A 26,203-nucleotide genomic window follows, 5' to 3' on the forward strand; every position below is an offset into this window, starting at 1 on the left:
GGCTGAAACCCATTTCCACAGACACATTCTTATTTTATGTTCCTTTAACAACATATTCTCCAGGACAATGTTTCCCTCTCCACCCCTCTATATTTAAAAAAAAAAAAATTTTTGGCATGGAAGAACTGGGGTGTAGGTCAGACGTGGGGAAGGGTGAGAGGATTCACCAGAGACAGAGCAGGGAGCAGAACAGGCGGTTCCACTGAAATACACTGCTGAGGGGAGCAGCAGGGAGACAAGAGAGGTCTGCTGTGCTATCTCCCCCTCTAGGTCTCACTCTTGGGTTCATAATCAGGGACCTCAAGTACCTCTTGTACAGGTGGAAACAGACCCTGGAAATCTTCAGAGGAGAGGTCTCAAGAGCACTTCCAAGAGCACAGAATTCTGTGCCCCAAACTGGACCTTCCCTGCTTCCTGGCTGCAAGCTTCCAGAAAGGAAAGCAGGAAGAGCTGCTGCTGTCAGCGCGGCAGAGGAAGGGAAGCGGTGGGGGCCTGTCATCTTCATACAGTCTGTCCCCTGAGCAGCCACAGGAAGCCCCTGTGTGGGGCCGTGGGGCTATGTTTGGGGTTGTATTGTAACTCCCTCAAAGCCTCCTGTACTCCAAGGGGGCGCCCGCATTCAGATCAATGTAACATGGGGGACCACTGCGTGTCAATCCTAGTCGCTCTTTCAGCCAGCGTGCCTCAGTTTCCCTCTCTGCGTCGGGGCCACTACTTCTCAGGATAGGAAGGCATTGCAGGCTCAGTCACTTGAAGCTAACCACGTCTGGGTTGGCAACTTTCGGTTCCCTGGCAGGCGGTGAGCCAGAAAGAGCAGAAGGAGGAGCCCCCCCAAAGCTCTGGGAGCCTTTCTGGCAGGCTCTGTCCCGGTGCACAGGGCCGAAAGAAGTGCAGGGCTGTCGGGCCGGAGGATGGGCAGTCGGTTTGCGCCCGGCCTGAGCCCGAGGGCGGTCAGGTGCAACAAGGGGGCGGGCGCTCGGGCCTCGGGCTGCGCGGCTGGAGCCCGCCGGCCGGCGGGGCATTTAAACCCCGCTGACTGCGGGTGGAAGACGCGCGCCCCGCTCTGCGCCCTCCGCCCAGTCTCTCCACCTCGGGTACCGGCTCGGCAAGATGAGGTCTTCCTTGGCTCCGGGTGTCTATTTCCTCCGCGCCTTCTCCAGGGACAGCTGGTGAGCAGGACTCGGGGAGGGAGGCGCCGGCCGCGAGCAGCTCCCCGCGGCCCTGAGCGTCCCGGGCGGGGAGTGCCGGTACCCAGCCCCAGCCTCCATCGGGAGGCCAGACTAGTTCGGTCAGGCGTCCCAGAGCGCTTTGGGGAGGATTCTGGGGGAATCTGATCTCGAGTTGCTTAGGTGAATTCAGGAGACGGGTGACCCAGGGGGAACCCGGACTTGCAGGCTAGGAAACTAAGGTGAGGGTCGTGGCGTCTCTGCAAATGAGACCACGGGGGTGTTGAGTGTCCCTTTGGCCTCCTTTAGCCTCATGACACAGACACCAGGACTCAGGGGTCCTGGAGCTTGTCTTGAGAGGTTACAGGCCCTGAGGACATCCCTGGGAAGGACATGCCTCTTGGCCAGGAGCTGGGGCTCCTCTCAGCTGGGTGTTACCACAGGGAGCCCGCTGGCCTTCACAGCCGATCCCCTGACCAGGAGAGGCCTGAGGAAGCCACAGCGCGTGGGGGTGTGCGGTGGGGTGGAGAGGTTTCAGTTCACTCGCTGCAGCAGTTTGCTTGGTCTGCACAGGGTGTTTTTGAAAACTACATTTTTGAAAACTATCATTTACAAATTATGAAATTTAACCTAAATAGCAACTGTTGGGCTTCTCTTGAAAAACAAGAATATTTAGGAGATGAGGCTTCCCCTTTAGATAGTGCAGGTGCTCTTAAGGGGCAAGCCTGTTCAATGCCCAAGATGCTAAAGCTCCCTTTTCAGCCTTCTGTGGCAAATCGGGATGGGATGGTTGGTCATCTTTGGTGCTTCCTATTTGGTGACAGTCCTCATAACTTCCAGCCTTCTTCACTCATCTGGGTTACTTACTTGGTCTTTTTTTTTTTTTTTTTAAGATTTATTTATTTATTTATACAAGCACTGGGTACAGTCAGAAGGGCGGGAGGGTGAGAGAACTCACCAGAGCCAGAGCGGGAATAGAACAGGCAGACTGATGAAAAACACTGCTGAGGGAAGCAGGGGGCTCAGCGGGAGAGGTCTGCGCGCCATGTGGGACCCTCCCCAGCGGCTGGGGATAGAACCGGTGCTGCAGAGGCTGTGGGCAGCTTTGCAGCCCAGTGCTCAACCACTGTGCCACCAGGGGAGGCCCTACTCAGTCTTTTTTGAGTGGAACTGTTAAACAATATTTTTCAGAAGAAGGGAAAATCATGACTCTTATAAGGAGATAAAAATGAACACGTGTTAAGGATCTTATTTTGCATAAAGTAAAAATGTATTTCCTTATAGTTAACAAGTCAGAAGGTATTATAGTAGCTTCAAAAGAAAATCTGGAGAGTGGAGAGTGGGAAGTGATTGTTTACTAAGTAGAGTGTTTCACTTTGGCCAGATGAAAAGGTTTTGCTGCTGGGTGGTGGTTGATGGTTGCACAATAATAGGAAGGTGTTTAACTTCATTGAACTACACACTGGAAATGTTAAAGTGGTAAATGGTATGTATATTTTACCACAATTAAAAGAAAAGAATCCAAAGATCATACTGATTTATAAATTGGCATATTGAAGCAAAACTGATTTTTCTGCAGATTGCAATGGAAGCCCATTGAAATTATAGTTCATAGACTTACTTTGTAGAACTTGTCAGTTGCCTATCAATCAATTCAAGGAATTGAAAAACAGCTCAAGGTCAATGAAAAGCTAGAGTCAGATAACTTGGTGGGCTGTGCTCTGGACAAGGCATAGATTTTCAGTGAATCACAATTTTTTTCCTACAGTCTCCCCTGCTTTGAATCAAAGTAGTCTTAAAGGAAGATTATCCTTGATCACAAAGTAAGGTTGGTCTCCTTAGATTTGATCTGATTATTTATGTTGGTGCAGTAAGAGTGTTAATTTACAATATAGGCCTTGTTATGTTTTCCATTGCTGGAAACTTAGAGTGGACTTTTAAAAGCCTTTTATTATGTACTGTTCTGAGAACAGGAAGCCAAGCCAAGAAATTGTCTCCACTAGGTTTTACCTGCTATACTTATAAATTTGGGCAAATTCCTCTCTTCATAGTGTCCCAAAATATTCTAAGTTTCCTGGACCTGCCAGGACCTTCCTTATTCTCCTGCAAGGGAACACAGTAAGCCAGTTGTCTTGAAAGAGTTTATTGGTATTGGCTGCATATAGTCAATTTAGTTCCTTAAAGAGGCTGGTTAGATCTGATTAAATGAGCATCATTGTCAAATACAGTATTCCAGGCAAGGCCTTAGTTACATAACCAATATATTTAATTAGGCCCTGGGGGGAAAAATGACAGATTCTTATTGAACTTTTGCAAACAACCAGATTGCTATGAAAAGCAAGAAGACTCACTACAAGTTTCTGAATTCTGAGGGGTCAAGCTGGGAGAATAAAGTATTTACAAATGTTTCATTACATTTGGGAGTAAATAGTAAACACAGTCTACTATGGTTGCAGGTTATAGATAGCTGTAGATAAAGGGCTTCCTTAACATATCCAGAAAACAGAACACATTAACAATATCAACACTACCTCAAATGTAAATGACAATCATCCTCATCAGTTCTTTTAGCCCTGCGTGATTTATTCTTATTCCCCTGAATTTTGGGCTGGCAATCTCATAGACCCTTCTGCTGCTTAATTGAGTTCTTAATTAAGAAATCTTAATTAGGAAATCCTTCCTCGATCCACTGGTATTTTCTTAAAGTTGTCCGAGTGATGCCATCACAAGCCTGTATCTAAGAGTCAGTATGTGCTGCAGTATTTTTCGGAGACAGCTCTTGGTTGTGCAAGGTAAAAATTCTGGCCTATGACTGATTGCAGAGTTTTTAGGAAGCACAGAGTAAAACAAAAACTGCCTGCAGGTGACAAAGACCTGAAAAGCTGCTGACTAACTTATTAACTGATAAATTTCCAAAGTGAATGCTCTGATGAGAATTCATGACAAGAATAAGGCAGCTAACAAGGAAATCTGGCCATTCCTAAGGTACGCTAGACAAAATAAAACCAAGGCAAAAAAAAAAATTTAAACAGTGTTTAAAAATATCATGAGGCTAATGTCAAAGAAGAATGTGAATATTGTATCTGCTTGGTAATAATAACTTTTATAGAGGAAAAATATTTTGAGATATATAAAAATCTTAAGATTTAATTTATAGAATATACCATGGATGGCTAAGAAAATCAACTAAAGAGGTTCAATAAGTCTGGAATACATCCTTGCCATCTATATTTTAATAAAACACCATAGGAAAGTCTAATGTACATTCCCAGTTGAAAATTACAGGCCTAGAAGATGCTAGACTCAAATGAAACCCAGGTAACATTTAAAATAATAACTAAATTCATGACTGACCACATTATATCTTTACCATCAGACAAAACACCCCCAGGATGCTGATAAATAGAAGCAGATGGTGGACCAAGAGGGTATGGAGAAATATGTAGGAATTTCTCATATACATACAATTTCCAAAATATGTATATAAATAATAACTTATTACCTTCATAAAGTTAATTGGAAACAGCTGAGAGTATTTCTTGATGTCACAATTTTTCTCATGAAACCTGTTTATAATAATGTATCAAGTAAACCTGACTATTTCTAGTAACTGTCCTTTAAAAGGTAAAAGAACAAATTTTTCTAATTTTCCAGGAGCCCCCTGGGAGACCCTAAAGATGGTTTTACAAAAGATATCTTGAAAGCTTTATTTTGTTTTGCATTTAAGATTTGATTTGGGGAAGGCAAAAATCAAAGTGATTAGGAGGTTTGAATGCTTATCCTGAGTGTCTGAGAAACATGTCTACTCATCTGAAATAGAAAGTGACAATATTACTTTTAAAAATAAACATAGAAGGTAACAGTGTAAAGAAACTGAGTTTTTTCCTAAGTGGGAAATCTTTACTGCAAAAAGTATAGAAAATTCTTATGGTAAGACACAGTATATCTTTAGGCAAGACACAATGGTGGTGAAAGAATATTTTTATCTTAACCTCAGACCAATAAGTAATATTCGAGAAATTTTTCTCATTTCAACAGAGAGAAAACCAAATTCTACTTTTGGATTGATATAATATTGGATACAAAAGGAATAATTACCTCTTTTTGAAAATAATATGGATAACATAAAAACTGAGCCAACTGTAACAGAGTTTTAACATACTCAGTTGATTCTTTTCAGACTCATTATTTGCACACACATAATCCAAGGCAAGCGAGACTCCTCCATCAACCTACGAATTTATGCATTCAGGTTTTGTCCTTCACGGTCCTCATTGTTATTCTGGAACAATCTTATTGTGGAGCCACATTTATCTTAGGACAAAACTTCTTAATTAATTATACCCTTAGCCAAAGTAACATATTTCAAAGAACATGCCCTCCCCCTTCTCCAAGACGGTAGCCCTCTGTCAACAGCCTGTCACACGCCACCATTTTAGTTAGAAGAACTTGCTTGCCCTATTCTTAAAGCAGGAGTCCCAATGTTGTATTGCCCAACATCGTCAAGACTTCAGACAGATGTGACTGAAGTCCTCTCACCACTGTAGTTTCTCTTGAGCCTCCCTTTCTTCATGGTTAAGTCAGTTGGGTTCTTTGAGGATCACTTTTGACCTTTGTGGCTGGATGGAGGGTGCTCAGTAAGTGTCCTTAGGATTCTTTCCTGATGAGTAAAGACTTGGGCTCCCGCATACTAAATACTAATGTAGTTCCTTCTGTAGGTACATTATTATGTTGAGCTCAGAGGCTTAGAGAGATAATTGAGACCTGGTCCCTTTCTGGAACTAGGGATCAGCTAAGAGGGTGTGCATTTTTTATTTCCCCACTTACTGCTTCCACATGTCCCCAAGGAGGGTGTGTAAGCAAAAGTAAAGAAAGTAGACCTTGCTGGACCTTCCTGGAGCAGCTCGCTGGATGGAGAGTGGTTTGGTCTTAAGCTCTGGATTCCTGCTCTATGGAATGTAATAGTAACCCCACCTCCTAAGACAGTTGTGAATATTAACTGAGTGGCAGCATACAGCATACTTAGATCAGTGCCATGCTCATAGTAAGCACGGAGTAGACATTAATTATTGACTATTATTCTACTAGCTTTTCCTATTACTTTGCACAAGGCATTGTTTCTTTTTCAGTCCCTGCAAGGTGAGGACTTGTTTCCCCACCTAACACGTGGGTATAATGAAGCACAGAGAAGTTATGTGGCTCGGCCTGCGTCACATAGCTAGTAAATGACTGAGCTGGAATTTGAATCCAGGTGACACCCAAGCCCATGTCTTTGCACCGTCCTCCCCATGAAAGGGTAGCGTCCTCATAGGAGGAAAAGGGAGCACTGCACTCGGTGGAGGTCATGGAACCAGCAGAGAGAGCCATGGAGAGGAAGACATAGCCTGTCTACTTAGGATGGTAACTTGTGCCCGCTGCTGGCAGGAACACAGGGTGCTGGAGGAACAGTCCCTGGGGGTGAGACTGAGGGGCAGGCGGCACAAGATGTACCCTTAAAAGTCAGTTTTCAGGAATTTCTGCTCAGGAAGGTGTTACGGTCCCTCCTCTGTGGCAGGATGGGGGGATCGCTTGTCCAGGCCTTTCAGCGTCTCCCCCAGCCAGCCCTGTGCCTGGCCAGCACCCTCCTTCTCTGCCAGCATCTGTGTGGGCCTGTCTCTGGGGGCAGCTGGCAACACAGGCATCTTGCCAGAGATGAATGTGGTTGGTGCTGATGAAGCTGGACCCGCTTCCTGGGGCTCTGGAGAAAAGGAGCTCGTGGGAGGAGAGACTGGGGTGACACAGCAGCTGGATAAGCAGGAATGGGGCTTTGGAGGAGACCGGGCTGGCAGGAGAAGCAGGAGCTGCCAACTCCCACACGGCCGTTTTTGCCCCCACACCCTCATCTCTCAGTATGAGCCGTGAAGGCCAAGGCTGGCTGGCAGCTGCAGTCGGATAGAGGGCCCTGCCCACTGGAGTTGATGGACGGCCAACCTTTACAGACACTGAGAAGACATTCAGGAGCCAGCGATGAGCTGGACACATTCACATCTACTACATCTTGTTTAATCTTCATTACAGTCTTGGCAGGAGTTTATTCACTTATTTGAAAGAACTTCAAACTGAGACTGAGAGCAGCTCAACAAGTTGCTCAAGGTCACACTAAATAACCACAAGGTCATGCTAAGTAGTAGAACCAGAAATTAAGACTCAGCATCTTTTGGGGGCTCAAGTTAGCATATTTTGCCTCTTCTGGGATGACCTCAGATCAGGCGCCCCAGCTGCTGAAGTAGTAGTATTCTCTGATTTTCCTGGTAGTGGCAAAGAGGTGCCTTAAAATGAGAGAAGAGGCTGCTCAGAAAGGAATGGTAGATTCTGGAGGAGAACCTGAAGGCTAAGCCCATTATCCCTGCCCCCATCCCCTGGGGTCAGGCTGCCTTGCAGGACTTGTGACCCTTGGCTCTCCCCTCCCCCAGTGGCCCTTGATTGCTGTCTTCTCCCTCAGCTGCCTCTGCACTTCCTCTTCCACCCTGCTGTTTCCTCTTTCCCTCCTGACAGAGCAGACTGGTGTACCATCCTGGCTTTGGGTTGGGCTATCTGACTCTGGTCTAGAAGGCAGTAAGGGTTTTAGAGTGGTTTCTATGGTTGGCCAAGGCCTTATTTCTTCTGGTCAAGTTATACCAACTGAGTCCTGAAACCGGAGTGGAGCTGTCCCAGAGTGATACTGGAATTGAGAACAAACACCAGGGGTGCAGCCCCTGAGCCCCTGACTCCCCTCCTCCCTGATTGTCCTTGAGGGGTGGAGGCAGGGTGGGCTCTCAAATTGGTCTCTGGCTCAGGACTCATCTGTACTCTTCATGCTCCGAAGGAGTGGATGTGGATGAGGGGTGGGGGTAGGCCTGCAGAGCATCCCAAGATGAAGGCCACCTCTTTGCTCCCTGGGCAGTTTTGCCTTCATCTACATGCTTCCATCTGCGCTCTGCGCAGCTTTTCTTTAGAAGAAACACCAACTTATTATCTGTCGGCACCTCTCCGAAACCCTACCTATGAAGCTATGCTGTAGCTTAAAGCCACATCTCTTCTTTCTGTACTTAGGCTTCGCTACTCAGCTTTCTTCTCTAAACAATCTGGCCTAAATTTTCCTTTTTCCTAAAAAAAAAAAAAAAAGAAAAAGAAAAAAAGTCATTCTCTCATCCACTCATGCATCCCACAAAGTTCTGACTCCTCCTCAGAACCCAACTTCCCTTCTCTGAGTCAACTTGACTTCTGAACAAGTGCCCGAGTCCCAGCTAGAAGGCTATCAGGGAGGATTCCTGGGCTGGGTCTCTGCCCTCAGTCCTCAGGAGCCCTCCTACCCTGGCCTGTCCTTGTCCCATCTTGTTAGTAAAGGCCTGGCCCAGGGCTCTGCCCTTCCTACCAGGATGTCTGGGTGGCCCTGTTCTTATTATTCCCAGGCCTCTGTCCATTTCAGCTCTGCTGAGTCCTAGAACAGGCACATCCAAAGACAGGCCACCAAGTCCATTTCCTTGGGGCAAGTGCTGAGGTCACCACAGCCTATCACATGGTCTTCTGAACAGGCCCACATGTGCTAACAGCTCCTGGTTGAAGCAGGGGTGGTGGGGATTAGTTGATGAGGGAGTTGATGTCCCCACAGGCCTTCCATGGGGGTAAGGGCTGTGAGCAATGTATGCAAAACCAGGAAGGGGGGTGACAGGGTAACCTGGAGGTAAGAGAGTCTCTTTCTATCATTTCCTAAGGTCAACATCTCTCTGCTATAATGTTTTATTGTGCTTGTGGTAGTAGCAGGTAGGTCTTTTGGGGATTTTGTTTGTTTTTTATCTGTTGCTGCTTTGGCACACATTTGTCCTCTTGTTCCTACCTCAGAAGCCTTCCTAGTGCAAAGTCTTCACAAGGTTGATAAAGCTATTATTGTGCACCTTCAAAAAATAAGTTGGATTGTCAGCTAATAGTTAAGAGATAGCTAGTCTCCCTCTCTATCTGACTTAGTTACTCAGTAACCCGTGTCCATACTGGGAGGTGGGACCCTGTGGAGGCCACATCTCGCTAACAAAGACCTAGAGGGTCATGGGGCCGCAGCCCCACCTGGAACAGTCTGGGAGCCTCGTCACACATGTTCCTTGGTCCCTGATGTGCTCGCCCAGCCTGGCCCAGCACCTGGGCTGCCATCCCTCCCTGCCACTCTCTGTAAGCTAGAAAGGCCCCAGCTGTGTATATTTCCCCCCTGCTCGCTTCAGAGTCCTCTTGATTCTGAAGAAAGGGTGTGTGAGAGCAGAAGTGAAACCTGCAGGCTCTACAAGCTGCGGGAGCTCATCTGCTCTCTTTCCGGTGAGCTACTGTGAATTTGGCAGCCTCAGCTTCAGATTAGCCAGCCCTTACCTGGATGGAGGCCCCCAGCATCCCTTGAACTTTGGTGTCTTAGCCTTTTTCTCAGGACAGCTGCCTCAGTGGAATGGAAGGAGCTTAACCCAGTCAGCTCATCGCTCCATCACTCTGGGGTCCAGGCAGGAATCCTCAAGAAGGCCAGGCCTAAGCCTAGCACTACACAGCACAGCTGAGGACCCTGTCGTGACTGTCTTGCTGCCTTGGTGTCAGGTTTGCTACTGGTGTTGGACTCAGAGCTGGGAGAGTGATCAGTCCGAACCCAGAGCATGTCTGGGCTGGAATCTTAAGGGTCAGGATGTCGGTGTGGACCCCTACCCCTCATCCTGCTGCTGAGGGGGCAAGTGGGTGGACCCCAACATATGAGAGTCTGTGCTCTGTCCCATTGCAGGTTCCCCCATGGGGACCTGCTAGAGCCCAGACAGTTGAGGGCATTTGTAGCTTCAGGGCATCTTTGTGTTCATCCAAACCAGGCATGTATCCTGGGGAAGTGGGGACGAAGCAGCCACACTAACCTCCGAATCCTTACCTTCCAGATGATTCTAGGGCCTGGAACCCCTGCCACCCAGAGGGGTTTGGTGCCAACCCACACCCCAGGTTGCCCCTCATAACAGAGCAGCACAGGCAGCCTCAGCCCCCTCCAGCTCTCCTTCCTCCTCTGAAAATATAAAATGATAGTAGCTATCATTTTTAATTGCTCACCGGATGTCAAGAACAAATAAGACATTTCGTACGCATTGTCTCATTACCCTGTCACTAATCTCCATAGGAAAGGGGATGAACACCTTCTTTTTCACAGAGCCAACAGGCTTAAAGAATGAAGCCAAGTTTTAGTCTTGCCTGATTCCTAAGTCCTTGCTCTTTTCTTGTATAAGCATCACCTCCCTGAAAGGCACCACTTAGGCTCCCTGTGATGTGGCCATGTGCCTGGGGCGTGACCGTCACAGGAGCTGGCCCTGCCTTCAGTGAGGAAGCCTACCTGGGGTTTCCCAAATAATCAACAGGGCAGAGTGCCGGGTCTTCCCTTGGTTTAGCCTGGGTGGTGTCTGACCTAGAAAATCCCAACGCGTCAGTGATTTTCTATCATCCTCACCCTGAACTCCACAACTTGGCACCCAACGCCCTCCATGACCTGTCCCTGACTCCTTTCAGCCACCTCTGCTACACTTGGCTCAGCCCCACCTTCCAGATATCCTGAACCATGCAGAGTTTCCCAAACAGGTAGTGTTATTTCATGCCTGTATGCTTCTGCACACGTAGTTCCCCTGGCACATGCTCGCTGTGCCAACCCTGCTTGACCTGGGCCCTTCCTGTTTGCTTTTGAAGGTTCTGCTGAAGTCTTGTCTGGGAACACTCTCCTGACAAGCTCCCATCCCTACTGGCCTCCATGTCCCTCCTTTGTGCTTCCGTGGTGTATAGGGCTACCCTTGCATAGCTCTGCCTGCCCCCCTCCCATTTCTCTGTCTCCCCATTGCCTGGTGAACCCTAGGGGGGACAGAGATCTTTCATGACTTCTTCTCACATTCTGTGGATGAGAGAGCAGTATGGTTTCTGCCAGAGACAAATCAAGGATTCCGAAATGGATAAATATGTGTCTGCTGTTAGGTATAGCTTCTGTTCTCTCCTCCCCACCCCACTGGGAGAGGACTCCAGATGAAAGGGGTGTGGACAGAAAGATAAGGAAGAACACCTGGCAGGCAGGAGAGAGTCAGGAGAGGGTGGTCTGCGGTCCCCCTAGGTTAGCAGGTACTGGTGCTTGGGGTCGAGGCAGGTTGGGGATGGGAGGAGAGGCTGTCTGACAGCCGGGCCCCTATTGGCTCTGATGCTGAGAGGCCTCAGCATATCTGCTGACTTGCGATCTGGCTTTGCAAGCAACAAGACTCCATGGCTGGCAAGGTTCTCGTTGTCGGGCCCTGTCAAAGGAGAACAGCAGAGCTGGGGCCTCTCCAGGACTTCAAGTGTCCTTCAGATCTAGAGGTGACCTGATTTATCCACACTGTGAATGGCTGTCTGCATGTGGTTGCCAAAGAAGGCTCAGTTGAACCCCAGGATCTTAAAGGTGCCCAGGGACGGGGTGAGAGTGACACAGTGTTCACCTGTCCCTGAGATCGAAGGGGCAGGTGCTGTCGTCCATGTGCAACTGAAGAGGAGTGCAGAGGCCAGGGCCTTAGGAACTTGTGTTCCATCACCCAGTAAGTTAGAGAAGCTCTTCAGACTTGCAGCTTTTTTCCTGGATCAGACAGGATGGCAGGCAGTGAGGCCTTGGTATCTGTAGGGCTGTTTGCTCTTTGAAGAGGCTCACTGGGCATACATCCCAAATTGAGAAAACTTCTCCCAGAGTCTGGAAGTTCCTGAAGTGGGGCTCATGAGCCATATGCCAACTAATGGGACCCAGAAGACATAAAGGCAACAAGCTTGCTGATCACCAGGACTGTCACTTGGAGTACCCCGACTCCCCAGAGAAGGCAGGTCGCTGGGGGACTTCTGCCATCCACCCAACCACCCCTGGGATGGTGCCCAGAGGGGCCACCTGGGGTGTGGAGGACTGTGAAATGCAGAGTACGTAGCTGGACCTTGTTCTTGATGGAGTAGAGAGTCACCGAAAATTTTTAAGCCAAGAAACAAGGGACATGTGTACGTGCCTCCATTCTCTTAAGATGAACGGTGGCGAGTGTAGAGAACAGAGCAGATGTCAGAGGTGGAGTGAGAAGGGGCCTGTGATCCAACCTGAAATCTTTGCTGCTGTCCCCTTCACTTCACAAGGGGTAACCTTCATGACACATTTGGGGGAAGTGAGTTTGGGGTTTGGAGGCAGGTGAGTGAGCCTCCAATGTCCTGCCTGGGTTCAAGAAGCTGAGGGTGGAAAGGACTTCAGGGCCCCTCCTTCCCTTCTTCTGCTGCGCCATGGGGTTTTGGGTCTCTGCTGATGCCTGGCCTTTTCTCCTGGGCTAGGGGCCCATTTGAGGTCTATTTTACATGCACTTCCTGGTTCTTGGCTGCTGACTCCACTCAGCTGATGCTGTGCTGGGGAAGCAGACAGTGACTCAGGGGGCCATTGAGGCCCTTCCTGGGGCCCTCAGGCAAAGGGGAGGGGTTGGGGGTGCAGTGGAAACTATAGGGGTGCCCAGATGAACTGTTCTTTCCATACCAGATCAGTGCCTACATGACAAATGGGGGTGGGAGAGGGTGCATGTGATGTGTGAGCCACAGATGGAAAGAAGGAGCCTTCCATCCAGGGCAACAGTCTAGTCTGGGACTAGGAAGACCTAGGTTCTGTCAGTAGCCTTCCCGCTGCTGACATACTTCCTTTTTTTTTTTTTAAGATTTATTTATTTATGCATACAAGAACTGGGGTACAGGCCAGAGATACAGGAGCAAGGGGTGAGAGGATTCACCAGAGACAGCAGGGAGCAGAACAGGCAGACTGATTGAAATACACTGCTGAGGGGAGCAGCAGATAGGAGAGGTCTGCCATGCCATGTGGGTAGCCCCCTGGCTGGTCATGCTGCAGAGGCTGCAGATAGCTTCATAGTGCTGTTCTTACTAACCCTTTGCACCACCAGCGAGACCCTGCTGACATATTTCTATGTCAGCGCTTGTTTATGTCATCTTCTCACTAGCTTCCACTGTTTCTGGTATTTAAATAATGACTCTAGGACCTCCCCAGTGGCACAGCAGGTTGAGCCCTGCACTGTAAAGCTACCTGCAGCCTCTGCAGTGCGGGTTCGATTCCTGGCTGTCCAGGGAGATACCCACATGGCATGGCAGACCTCTCCTGCCTCGCCCGCTGCTCCACTCAGCATTGTCTTCAGTCAACCTGCCTGTTCTGTTCCCCACTCTGTCTCTGGTGAATCCTCTCACCCTCCTGTGCCTCTGGCCTGTACCCCAGCTCCTGTATAAATAAATAAATCTTTAAAAAAAAAATGACTCTACCTGCTTGCCCCTACCCCTTTCTCACACACTGAGGCCCCTGACCTGAGGGAAGCCAGAGAACAGTAGAGGTGAGGGAGCTGGCAGGAGGAGGTGTGCTGTGTGGGGTGCTGGTGCCAACCTGAATTTTGTGGAGATTCTGGAAACTGGACCATGGAGATAGGTGCCCCTGAACCATCAATGGGCCCTGGTTCTCCCCTGCCCTGGGCCTCTGTGCCAAGGAACGTGTGTTTGATGGCAGCCTGAAGACAGAGACTGGGTGGCGCTGAAGCACTGGGGTTGCCAGCGTGAGCCTGGGCGGGATACTGGGCCCCCATTCCCAGTTGAGCCCCACATCCTGCTGACGTAGATGCTGGTATTTCCTGCAGGTTCCGAGGTTTCATCCTGCTGATCACCTTCTTTGTCTATACCTGTTATCACATGTCCAGGAAGCCCATCAGTGTTGTCAAGGTGAGGTTGGCCTGGAAGTAAGGAAGAATGTGGGCGGGAGATGCTGGGACAAGCAGAAACAGTAGAATGTTCTGGACTTCAGCCCCAATCCACCCTTAGCATGGTCACCGAGACTACCCTTCACCTGGCCAGATCCCACTTTCAGTAGGTCATTTCCCAGGAAAGGTCCCCCAGGTGCTCCTTTTGAGTTTACTCACCAAGACGGTGTCAGGGGCTGGTGTGGGCCCTGGGCTACGTGACTTCTGCTCAGAGTCCCCCTGTCCTTCGCTGAGGGTCTGCTGTGGCCACTGGTCCCTGTCGTCAGTTCCTGAAGGAGGAGGTGCTGAGAGAGGATTAGGGAGGCAGTGATTGAGAGCACTGTAGTTGGAAGGGAGGTTTCTGGTTCCTCTCTGAGCTGAGTGGGCTCTTGGGCCACAAGATGACCCCAAGCAGATGCGCCTCAACCTGTGTGTCCTATTGCCTCTCCAGAGCCGTCTGCACCAGAACTGCTCACAGCTGATCGACCCCACCAACAGCACCCACAGCACCAATGACACCACGTGGTGTAGCTGGGCTCCATTTGGTAAGAAGGGGCAGGGGCCTCTCCTCCCTGGAGAGGTTGTCCAGAGTTACAAGGGCCTTCTGCAGCTTCTTTCCTGTCTCTCCCTTCTGCTTTCAGACCAGAGCAACTACAAGGAGTTGCTGGGCGCCGTGGACAATGCCTTCCTCGTGGCCTACGCCATCGGCATGTTCATCAGGTAAGAGAGCGGGGAGGCTGGGCCACTGGGGAACAGCACAGTTCAGAGCGGCTGCTCCCCGTGACTGGCGGGGCAGCAGTGGGGGTGCAGCAGGAGGACTCGGGCTCCTTCAGGAGGAAATGTTCTCTTGGGCAGCCAGCCTCAGCCTCCCCATTCCTTGGGCACCAGCCTGCTCCTGCAGACGCCTGCTTTTGGAAGCTGTTTTTCCCTGGATGCTCCTTTTGAGTTTATTGGTTTTGAGGGCAGGGTTGGTGGGAGGGGCTGAAATAGTGGGGTCCTCCCCATTCCTATGGGAATGGGAGTCCAGGCCTTCCTAGGCTGGGATCATTGCTAGGACTATCTGGCTGCCCTGGGCCTCCATTAGCACCACGAGCACCACCATGGTTTCTATATAGCAAGCGTGGTGTTTGTTGCCTGGCATCAGTGATGACTAAGACAGGTCGCCATCTTTAAAGGGCTCACAGCCTAATGGGGTGATGGAGACAGCAGCAGGCAGCTACGAAAGAGTATAGGGACTGGACGGCAGGTGGTTGCAGGCCCGCTGGGAGCTCAGAGGTCAGCACTGAGTCTGAGTTGGGATTACAGACAGGGGTTAGGGAGGCTTCTCGGAGGAGGTGATGCTTGACTGGAGCAGTTGAGCGTGGCTGTGGAGGGGAGATGAAGAAGGAATAGCACGGGCAAATGCACCTGGTGGTGCAGGTCGGGGAAGTGCTCACAGGTTGGCCAGTGTTAATTCTGCAGGAAGTGGTAGCAGGGTGAGGTTGTGAGTGCCCAGTGGGCAGAGGAGTTGAAGGGTTCACCCAGGGTGCCTTGTCCAGATTTACCTTTCAGAGAGCTCACTCGGAGGGTGACAGGAGGGAGGGTGGCGTGAGGGCACAGATCTGCCAGGAGTCATGAGCCCCTAGAGCGCAGTCTAGGGCAGCAGAGATGGAATGGCAAAGGCTCAGAGGCCGGAGAGGGGCTTCAGAATGGGTGAGTCTTGGGGGGTGAACTTGATGGGGAGGAAAGTGAAGCAGGGGGTGGATGTAGCTCTGTGGTCTGTGGCTGGAATGGAGAAGGATGAGGTGTTGTCATTCATCAGAGCAGGGTGCAGGAGAAGGTGGAGAACAGGGAAGCATTGCTGTTTTAGAGTGCTGAGTTGCAAATACGGGGGTGGGGGGTGGTGGTGTTGACATCCAAGTCAAGATGTCCAGAAGGCGTCTGGACATGGTCCTGAAGCTCTGAGGAGGGGGTGGGGAGATCACACTGAAGATCGCAGTGGGGGCTGTTTTTCATGCGTTGGTGGTGGTTAAAACCATAAGAGTGTTGCCAGAGATTGCTCCTCAGAGAAAATAAATGAGGAGTGCCCCCAAGCTGGAGGGAGGTGGGCAACGGTAGCCCCACCCTAACCAGGGAGTGAACATTGCAAGGAATAGGGTGAGCATGGTCAAGCAGAGCAGGGCTCTAGTGAGGGGAGGACCAAGGGTGCCCTGGCAAGTGGTGACACAGGTCACGGGGACACCCTGGTGGAGCCCTCTTGGTGGGCAGGTGGGGAGGAAGAGACAGTGGCAGAGCTGAGATTAACCGCGAATCCAATTCTCTCCTCTCCAGTGGGATTTTTGGGGAGCGGCTCCCCCTCCGTTATTACCTTTCAGCTGGAATGCTGCTCAGTGGCCTTTTCACCTCGCTCCTGGGCCTGGCCTACTTCTGGAACATCCATGTGCTTTGGTACTTTGTGCTCATCCAGGTACAAGTCCTCACCGGGCGCTCAGGCCTTTACTCCCAAGGCAGACGGGACCCTGGAGGTGGCCAGCCCTGCCCATCTGTCCCAGGCCGTGGCAGATTTGAGCTAGAAGGGAACCCCACCTCCCGGGGTCATGCATTTGTTGGCTCAGTGAGTCTGCATTGAGAAGCCACCTCAGGGCCTCTGAGAAGGCTGCGAGGTCGGTCTCTTCAGCGAAGGATCGTGGGCCAAAGGAGAAATCCTCTGTTGCACTAAGGGCTGTGGAGGCCTGTGACATTGAGAGTCCTTGGCCTGGGAGGGGTCAGAACAGGGAACTGGCAGCCGGGTCTGGGCCTGTCCACTCACCTTCCTCCTCCCTCCATGCAGATCTGCAATGGACTCGCCCAGACCACAGGCTGGCCCTCAGTGGTGACCTGCGTTGGCAACTGGTTTGGGAAGGGGAAGTAAGTGTGATGAGGGAAGAAGAGTGGGGGGCGTCCCAGGGAGCTGGGGGTCATGAGGGCTCACTTGTGACCCCTTAATATAATTTTAAGGTAAAAGATGAGAAGCTTGTCTCCATCTCGCTGATTTTCACGTGTTGAGATTCTAACGTTTTAGTGACTGAAAAGCAGTGTCAGTTGTTTCATGGATAACGTTTTAACCCTTGAGAGGCAACCTTTGTTATTCTTCTCCCTCATAATAGATGAATTCCCATTGGGCATGAAGACTATAAAATTGTATTTACTTTTCTTGAACTGGCTTTGATGTTAAAATTCTTTTTTGCTTTAGACCAGGCTTCCTCAGCCTTGGCACTATTGACATATGGGGGCTGGATGGTTCTTTCTTGTGGGTGGAGCATCTACCCGCTAGAAGCCAGTAGCACACCCAACATGAAAATCAAAACACCTCCAAACATTGTGAGATGTCCCCTGGGGGCAGAATCGCCCCTGCTTGAGGACCCTGCTTTTCAGTAGCATCCAGAGAGCAAGAGAGAAGAAAGGGGCTTGGGACTGGACGCTCTCAGGGTAATGAGGGCGCCATTTTGAAGTCCCATGCGTGTGTGCTCAGGGATCCTCCAGGCGAGCCAGACCCCAGGCCTTACAGCGGCTCCTTGAACTTGTTGGGGGTTGCTATGACCTGCTGCATGCTCCTGTTTTCTCATTTTCTGCTCTTCTCCCTCCTCCTCCCTTGCTCTTCTCCCTCTCCTCCAGGCGGGGGCTCATCATGGGCATCTGGAATTCCCACACCTCAGTGGGCAACATCCTGGGGTCCCTTATAGCAGGCATCTGGGTGAACGGGCCATGGGGGCTGTCGTTTGTGGTGCCGGGCATCATCACGGCTGCCATGGGAGTCATCACCTTCTTCTTCCTCATTGAATGTGAGTGGACACCTCCCTCCCCGCGGGTCCTGGGAGATGGCAGCTTACTGGTCTTGATATGGAAGGTGTGACAGCCTCAGTTTCTCATTTATAAAATGAGTAGAACCACAGCTACCTCCTCAGGTGGTTGAAATTTTCAGACGATGGAGTTAGGGCGCCTGGCTCATGGTGGGTGCTGGGCACAAGTGGGCGGACTCTGGGGTGTCGGGAGGGCTAGTGGGTTGAAAGGACTTTCTCAGAGTGAGCAGTCCCCACATTTGCTCGCTTCCCACTTCCCTGACAGCCTGTGAGGCAGCAATGCCGGGTAGCAGGGCTGCATGTAGCAAGAGAAGCATATTCCGTGAGGCAGGAGTGACAGAACCAGTTGTTAGAGTCAGGCCTGGAAGTCTGGTCTCCTGAGTCCTGGTCACGGCTCCTTGGGGCGGGAAGCACACTGGCCACCTGAGGTTGGGGGTGACTCTCAGTGCAAGGGGAAGGTCTGGCCTGCTGGGTAGCTTCTTACAAAGTTTGTTTCTAGACCCAGAAGATGTGGACTGCACCCCTCCTCAGCACCATGTGAGTGCAAGCCCCTGCCCCAGACCTGCCCTCCCGCTCCACCAGCAGTGCCCCTCCAAGAGAGGACTGGGGAGTTGGAGGAGGGTGCTGTGCCCTTGGGTGGACCTCCATGGTTCCCCACGTGTCCCTCTCCATCTTAGGAGCCCCCAGCCCTCCATGAGTTTTCCCTCAAGCTGGTGGGAGGTGATCCATGGACATGCCCACAGCAGGGACTCATCTCTGCTCAGGGTGGGCCGGAGGAGAGCCAGGACAACCTTGAGGAGTCTGGCAGCGGACACTACAGGGACAGCAGCATGGAGCCGGTAGCTGTGAGCTCCAAGGAACCAACCCCAGAGCCTGCTGCCATCAGTTTCTTTGGGGCACTCCGGATCCCGGTGAGAAGTCTGTGGAATGGAGGCCAGAGAGAGGCTCTGTAGATCTTTCTCTTGGGCATCAGATGATGGTGATGGCCAGGGTCATCTATGGTTCCCAAAATTTCTTTACGTGAGATACTTGGGCTGGGGAACCTCCCAGGGGAAGGTCAGATGAGAGATTTGCCTGGGAACAGCCTTTAAACAGCAGGCCCCCTGCTTGTACTGAGAGTGGATTTGTATTGGAGGTGGCTTTGTGTGGTAGGTGGTGGAAAGCTCTGGTAAACAACGTTCTCTGGCACCCCTTTCCACTTGCCTCTGTTCCCTCCCCAGGGTGTGGTGGAGTTCTCTTTGTGTCTGCTCTTTGCCAAGCTGGTTAGCTACACCTTCCTGTACTGGCTGCCACTCTATATCTTCAATGTGGGTAAGTTCAGGGGAAGCAGAGGTGAGGAAGGTCTCCGGGGAGGCCCGGGCTGTCGTAGGGAAAGGACTCTTGTTCTATGATGTGTAAGATACAGGCTGGGTTTCTGTTGGGCCCTCTTCAGCCAAAAAGCATTATTATTTATTTATTTATTTAAAGATTTATTTATTTATGCATACAAGAGCTGGGGTACAGGCCAGAGGTGTGGGGGGTGAGAGGATTCCCCAGAGACAGAGTGGGGAACAGAACAGGCAGATTGACTGAAATACACTAAAAGCATTATTTTTTAAATGGGAAGCTGACCCTTGTACACTCCCCACCCGGACCCTGACTCTTGTCACCTTGTCCTGTGGTAGAGTTGGGGGGTTAGGAACTCAGAGCTCTGTTCTGTAACCCTCCCTCCCTTCTGTAGCGGTAAGTATAGGAGCCCACCTCTATATGCTTGGCCTATAGATGAGTGGGATTAGAAGGTGCTAGAAAAGTTCTGCCTTTTGAATACTTCCAGGTGTGCCTTGCACCTTCCCCAGCCCAAGGAAGAGGGCCTGGTGAGCTACCCCCACTCCTGTAGCCCCGGGGGTGATCTCTGTGCTCCCCTACCGAGGAGCCTCCCGGGACTGATGCCTTGTACTTGGTCTGCCCATTAGGGGCCGTCTCTCTCCTGCCTCTGCCCTTGTCCACGGGCGTCCAGAGGAGGAGGGGTCAGGTTCCTGGTTGAAAAGGATGTCTAATGCCCACCTGGCCTGAGTCTCTACTTTGCCATTGGTGGGGCGAGTCTATCAAGGAGCAGCCCGGAGCTCCCAGCCAGAGCTGCTTGTCCCTCCGCCCCCCTCCAGCCCCGAGGGAGGGCCGCGGCTGCCCGGCCACACTGTCCTTGCTCCATCCGAACAGGATAAGTGGGGTTGGTCAGGGCCAAATCTCAGGCTGCAACTTGCCCCGCAGCTCTACCCGAGGGCCGCTCTCGCAAAGACAGGGGTAGGGTCCCGGGGAGGCTCTGTGGACACTATGACTTTCTTTTGTGGCCTTGGTGCTGACTTAGCATATGAGTCAATGTGGAGGGTTGGGTTACAATTCCAGCTCCTGGATGTTGCTTTTTCTGAGGACAAGGCCAGGACCTGCGGTCTCCATTTTCCTCTGTTGATTAGCACACTTAATGGATGTGAAGTGCTCCTGGTGGGGCCCTGGGGTTTGGCTGGCTGAGGCACTGTGAGAACAATTGTGTCCCCAGAGGAAAGGGCTGCTCTGAGAAGTCAAGGTCATCCTGCAGGGCATGTAGGAGTACGGGAGGGGGACAGAGTGGAGAGGGTGTCCGGTCCAAATGCTGCCAGCTCACTTGTGACACTGGCCAGTCACTCCCGGTGGGACCTCACTCCTTCCTCTGGCAAAGTGACAGTGGGACTGGATCAGGTGCTCTGTGTGGATTCTTCTGGCGGTGGCACTTGGGATGTTTGTCCTGAGCCCCCTAGTTTAACTATATATTTGTGTTTTCTACAGCTCACTTTGGGGCCAAGGAGGCTGGGGACCTGTCCACTCTCTTTGATGTCGGTGGCATCATAGGTGAGGCCCTGCCCTGCCCTGCCTCTAGATTCCCCTCATCTCTTACGGGAGTGCAGAGAAGGGACAGGTCCCGTGAGATGTGGCCTGGGTGGGAAAGTGGCAGCAGAGAGAAGAGGATCCCGGTTTTATCCTGAATTCTGCTCCTGTCTGGTTGGGTGATCCTAACAGGCATGGCCCGTGCTTGGTCTCCCTGTCAGCAGTGGGTCTGGGGGCTGGCGGAGGGGGGTGTGTTGCATCGGGAGAAGCCCTACTGGTTCTCCATGCCTGGACCAGCGCAAGGCAAGTGTGAGTAGAGGTTGTGGTGCTGCCTGGGGACAAATGGTGAGTCGGTTTGTTTTCCAGGCGGCATCATGGCGGGGTTGATCTCTGACTACACCAACGGCAGGGCCACCACCTGCTGCATCATGCTGATCTTGGCTGCCCCCATGGTGCGTGTGACCCCAAGGGCGAAGTGCCCACACATATGCATGTATATTAGGCGAACCACTGAGTCGTGTGCACCCCAGGCCTTAATGCACACACCTGTCGTGTTAGCATGTGTCCACCCTGTGCACAGCTAGGGGAGGAGAAGCCAGGATCGAGAGAGCCAGATTGAGCATTTTGGAAAGGGATGAGTGACCCTGGCCTTGGTGGAGACGGGGGAGGCCAGCTATGAACCTGCTCACCAAGGAAAGACTAGAGATGGAGGTTAGACAGAAGAGAAGGCTTTCTGGAAAAAGGGAACTAATAGTCGATCATGTGGTATCTCCTCCGTCCCTGGGACATGGAAAGACCAAGAGTTGTGGGTGTGAGCAGGAAAAGGACGGTGGTGACCATAGGGGTTACAGGGCAGGAGAGGGTTGTTCCAGACGTCTGGGCTCCAGTGTGACAAAGGTGGTGGCAGGGAAGCCTGGGTGTGATGCTGTCCCGCCCCTTCTCTCACAGATGTTCCTGTACAACTACATCGGCCAGAACGGGATTGTCAGCTCCATAGGTGAGGTGGAGCTGCAAGCCCTGCCCTGCCACCGTGGGGAGGGCACTCCCTCGGGAGCCCGGGTAGAATGTCTGGGGGTGTGGGTGGGAGGCACTGGGAACTGGAGGCTCTAGCCTACCCCTGGGGATCTCTGCTTTGGGTGGCCCTCCGTCTCACTGGCTGTCTGTTCCTGCCTCAGCGATGCTGATCATCTGTGGGGCCCTGGTCAACGGCCCTTATGCACTCATCACCACCGCTGTCTCAGCTGACCTGGTAAGCAGGCCACCTTCTGGGGTGCAGGACCATTGCTCCACAGCCGCCCCCCTCCACTGGTCTGCAGAGTCCTCAAAGTCCTTCAGAATCCGTCATGCACCTCCCCTAACTTTCCTTTCAAATCCGAGCCCCCATCACTACCTTCCTCCCAGGCATCCCCTCACTCAATCCTGGTCCTGCCACTTGGTTTGGGCCTCCCCACTCTGTTTCTCTCTCCCCAGGGGACTCACAAGAGCCTGAAGGGCAACGCGAAGGCGCTCTCCACAGTCACAGCCATCATCGACGGCACTGGGTCCATAGGTCTGTGACTGTAGCTCTTGGCGCTGGCTTGGGCCTTGTGTTGGGCTTGCTCCTTGCAGTCCCTGCTCAAGTGGGCAGAGAGGGCAGGGCCTGGTGGTGCCCTCTAACCCTGCGCCCCACACAGGTGCAGCTCTGGGGCCCCTGCTGGCGGGACTCATTTCCCCCACGGGCTGGAACAATGTCTTCTACATGCTCATCTCTGCTGACATCCTGGCCTGCTTGGTAAGCATTCTTGGGGCACACAGATGGATGGGTGTTTAGGAGATGTCTTGTCTTGCCAGAGGCAAGGCTTTAGACACTCTGAGACAATGAGAACAGCTGCCTTTTTTGCTCAGCCCCCTTTTACTTCTCGTGGGTGACCCCCTGCCCAGTGAAATTGTGCCCACCCTTTCCCGTCCTGCCAACCCACTGGTCACATGGCACTGGGGACTACCACGTGCTCCATGCTGATGTGGCCTCCCTTCCCTCTGTGCCTATGACACCCTACAGTTCCTCTGCCGGTTGGTGTACAAGGAGATCCTGGCCTGGAAGGGGTCCCTGAGCAGAAACAGAGGGTGAGTCTTCCAGAAGCCACCTCCCCCTATGGGGGTTTATGGGGATCAGGACCTCTGGCCCGCAGATCTCTACCCTGAGTGAGCCCAGCTCCAGCCCCGACCCGGGCGACACTGAGCCCCGCCCCTCGCCCCACTAACCTGTCCTCTGTTGTCCCCGTGTGTCTCCGTAGCTCTAGTGTGGCTCTCACCCACCCACGGTAGTATTTTCCTCCAGTCCCATCACCTTTGTGAGTATTTTCTTCAAATCCGGGACTCACGTGCTGTTAGAAGGGAGCCTGCATGCAATCCTCTTCTCCATGTGATTTCTCCAACCTTGGGGGTCAGTTACAAAGATTCTGAACCTGGCCAGAGCATGATGCTTGGAAAATGTTTCCTAAGGGGTCTGAGCTGCCATGGAGGTTGGTAGCTTCTCCCCCTTAGGACCAGACTCAGCTTTAGATGCACCCCCCAGACAGAGGAGGCGCAGTCCAGGGAAATGGTTCTTTCTTGGAATTCAGTGGGCGGCAAGTTCATCAACCAAGGTCGCCTGGTCCTTGGCCTGGGGTGTGCAGAATAAAGCAACTGCTAATCAGACTTTCTGGAACAAAGTTTGAATCAAGCCCTGGTGGTGGTCCGGTGTGCTCTCTGCCTGAGCCTGCGGTGGTGGGTGCGGATGTTGCACAGTTTGGTTAGTGGCTGAGCCCAGCCTCACTGATCCTGAGGTCGCACTGTGTTCCTGTGGCCTTTCTGGTCCTCTTGAGTAGGAGGCTCTGGCTCACACGGAGCTGGCTGGAGCAGTGGAACTGGTCAGGATGGTAAATGGATGTGGAAGGATCCCAGGGTCATGGTAGCTAGAACCCTATCAGCTCACAGGGTGAAAAGCTGAGAGCAGGAGGGACTCAGAGAGTCTGCCCCTGCCTCCCTGGAGGAGGGAGCTGGGGGATCAGGACTCCAGGCTTAGTGCTCCTTCTACTGGGCCAGGCCTGAGGGGAGGTTGGGCAGGAAAGCAAAGCAGCAGAAAGACGAAGAATGAATATTAAGGAAATAATGATCTCCTCTAACCCTTGAGTTGAGGTTGACTTTAAATATCTTAGCTTACCTCTCAGCAACCTTGAGAGGTCGGTATTCTCACTTAGAGAAAACAGGCTCAGAATTCGCTGAAGGCCTTCAGCTTGTCCCAGCAGAGCCTACATTTGAACTCAGGTGTGTGGGGGTTTGCTTTTCTCCATTCTGCTCTGTCCTCAGCCGCTCCCCCCCTGAGGAAGACCCGTGTGTAAGGGAGCAGAGTAATCTGCAGCGACAGAGGGAGCACTGGGGTGGAACTAGAAATCCCTGGGCCAACCTGACATCTCTGCTCACATTCCTCTATAAGACCTTGGGCATATTCCCTGATTCTCTGCATTTTTTGTGTGAAAATGGGGATACTTATTCCTAAATACCTGACAGGGTTGATCAAAGGCTGAGGCAAGCTGGGACATGCGTTACTGCTTTGTAAAGCTGTCAAATGTAGCACCAATATTGTAAGGTTTTAAATACAATTCTGACTTGCTGTTCCCTGCTGAAGAGGTGAAAGGGAGTCCCAAATATAGCGAACAGAGATGAAAGTTAATTATTCAGGGACCTTAGGAGCCTGCCTTCTGTCTCCACCATGGGGCAGGAGCCTATGAAGCTGTGTCTCACCTCTTCTGTCCCCTCTCCCCTTTTCCTGCAGCTACAAAGAAATATGAGACCCTGATTGGAAGGGAAGTATGGAGGGCCCCAACTGGGTCCCAAAGTGCTCCCCCGGGGCAAGACAATGGAAACTGCTACAGAATGGACAGTTGCTTCAAAGCCTCTTGAACAACACAAGTTGGCCCAAACCAGCCCGCAGGGCTGTGGAACCAGGACATTCTCCATGGGAAGGGACTGCCAAGCATGAGGAAACAGAAGACTCAAGGGCCTGAGTTTGGAAAGATTCCAGCAGAAGGGTTGGGGATGAGAACTGAGTGGTGCCTCCATCTTAGTGAGGGAAGGAGATGCTTGGGCTCTTGCTTATTCAGAATCTAAGTCCCAGGGCCAAGGCCTGGAAAAGGTTCGTGTGTCCTTCCTGTGTTCAATTTTAACCTCTGTAATCAGCCTGTGCCTATAGATGGGTATTTCCAAGCTGACCCGCTTCTCTTGGTCCCTTTGTCCGCGAATTCAGTCTTCTCTGTACATCACCCCACCCTGGACCCCCTGCTCTACCCTCCATCGGATCCTGCTCCCGACTCCTGAACCATTTTGATGAAAGCGTGGCTGCTGTGTCTGCCAGGCCTAGCACAGGGGGAGGCCAGGAGAGTGCCATGGGTACCAGATTTAGTGGAGGCATCTCGGGAAGTTCCTTGCCTGCCACCCAGCCCTCTGTGTCCCTGGGGAAGACATTTCAGGGCAGTGGTGGGGTGAGAGGTGGGCACAGAGGGGCATGACTAAAAGCTATCCCTGTACATTAAGTGTTTAATAATGAAATGCCAGTGGTTGTCAAGTGTCCACTGAGCCAGTTTTACTCGAGGAATGGACACAGGAAAAGGACAGCATAGGTACTGGGGGACAGGACTAATTAGAGAGAATGCTGCCTGGTTCATTAGAGATCTGAGCCTATTTTTTCTCCCTGGTGTTATCCCCCCTGACACCCCCACCACCCCAAATCCTAGCTTGCTGCATGGCACGCATCTTGGCATTTCTGGCCGACCTCTGAAGCTGCCCATGGGCACCCATTCAGATTTCTTCTGCCCCTGTGCCTGTGCTCGTCTGGGTAGGGCTTGATAGAGCAGCAGCAAGCTGTGGCCCAGTGGGTGGCTGGACGGGCCGGGGGTCCAGGACCATATGGTCAGTCAGCTGAGGCTGATTCCCATTGACATCCCCAGGGAAGAGGGTCATGAGAAACCCGGATGACCTGTGGGACAAAGCAGGGGCTTCCAGCCCAGGTAAGATACAGTGGTTACATTAACTGGGTCACTCCATGAGCCCGTGCACTAGCTGGGTATAAATTCCACAATGTGGGACTGTGTCATACACACACCAGTGGTGACAAGTGGGTAAGTCTCAAACTACCAGGTTTCCAGTCTAGCTCTGAAAGGAGAACCTCCCAACCTCTGGCAGGAGCTGGGGATTTGGCATTAGGTTAGGCATTCAGGAGTGCGTCTTTAAAGACCAGGCAGCTCTGAGAGCATCCTCAGAGGAGCCACTAGGTGGCGCCACATCCCCGTGGTTGAGCCGTGTGGGCCTGTGTTCCCTTTAGGCTTCCAGGTGGGGAGACCCCCAGGGACACAGGTTTCTTCCCTGGCCAACTTTCAGCCAATTTTGCTTTCTGCTGCAGACAAGTTAGGGTGGGGAAGGGATAAGATATTGTTCTTCCTTTGGCACTTTTGAGGGCTTCTCTTCCCCAGCCTCGACACTTACTAGCTTCAAACCTGTTTCTCAACTAGGAAACAGTAATCACATGACCTACCTCACTAGGAAAGGTGCGAAGGGAGACAAAGCAAAATTAAACTCTCCCTGCCCCCCCGGA

General features: G+C 51.8%; 1 protein-coding gene across 2 annotated transcripts; it reads left to right on the top strand.

The window, feature by feature from the left end:
• Positions 1-1,110: 1,110 nt before the first annotated feature.
• SLC37A2 (solute carrier family 37 member 2) lies at positions 1,111-24,462 on the top strand (the record flags this gene model as incomplete). Of its 2 annotated transcripts, none has more annotated exons than XM_084251480.1 (18): positions 1,111-1,169; positions 13,841-13,922; positions 14,391-14,484; positions 14,581-14,659; positions 16,250-16,385; positions 16,749-16,825; positions 17,573-17,739; positions 18,257-18,294; positions 18,522-18,668; positions 18,978-19,068; positions 20,557-20,619; positions 20,962-21,047; positions 21,544-21,592; positions 21,771-21,844; positions 22,066-22,144; positions 22,269-22,366; positions 22,634-22,698; positions 24,389-24,462. In XM_084251480.1, the coding sequence occupies 18 exons, from the start codon at positions 1,111-1,113 to the stop codon at positions 24,402-24,404; spliced, it is 1,500 nt and encodes a 499-aa protein (XP_084107606.1). The 2 variants fall into 2 exon arrangements, with proteins under 2 accessions (XP_084107606.1, XP_084107607.1); XM_084251481.1 differs by lacking the exon at positions 24,389-24,462 and adding an exon at positions 22,869-22,899.
• Between the last annotated feature and the right edge of the window lie 1,741 nt (positions 24,463-26,203).

The sequence above is a fragment of the Talpa europaea genome (assembly GCF_964194135.1).
Source record: "Talpa europaea genome assembly, chromosome: 12".
In the NCBI taxonomy this organism is placed as follows: Eukaryota; Metazoa; Chordata; class Mammalia; order Eulipotyphla; family Talpidae; genus Talpa; species Talpa europaea.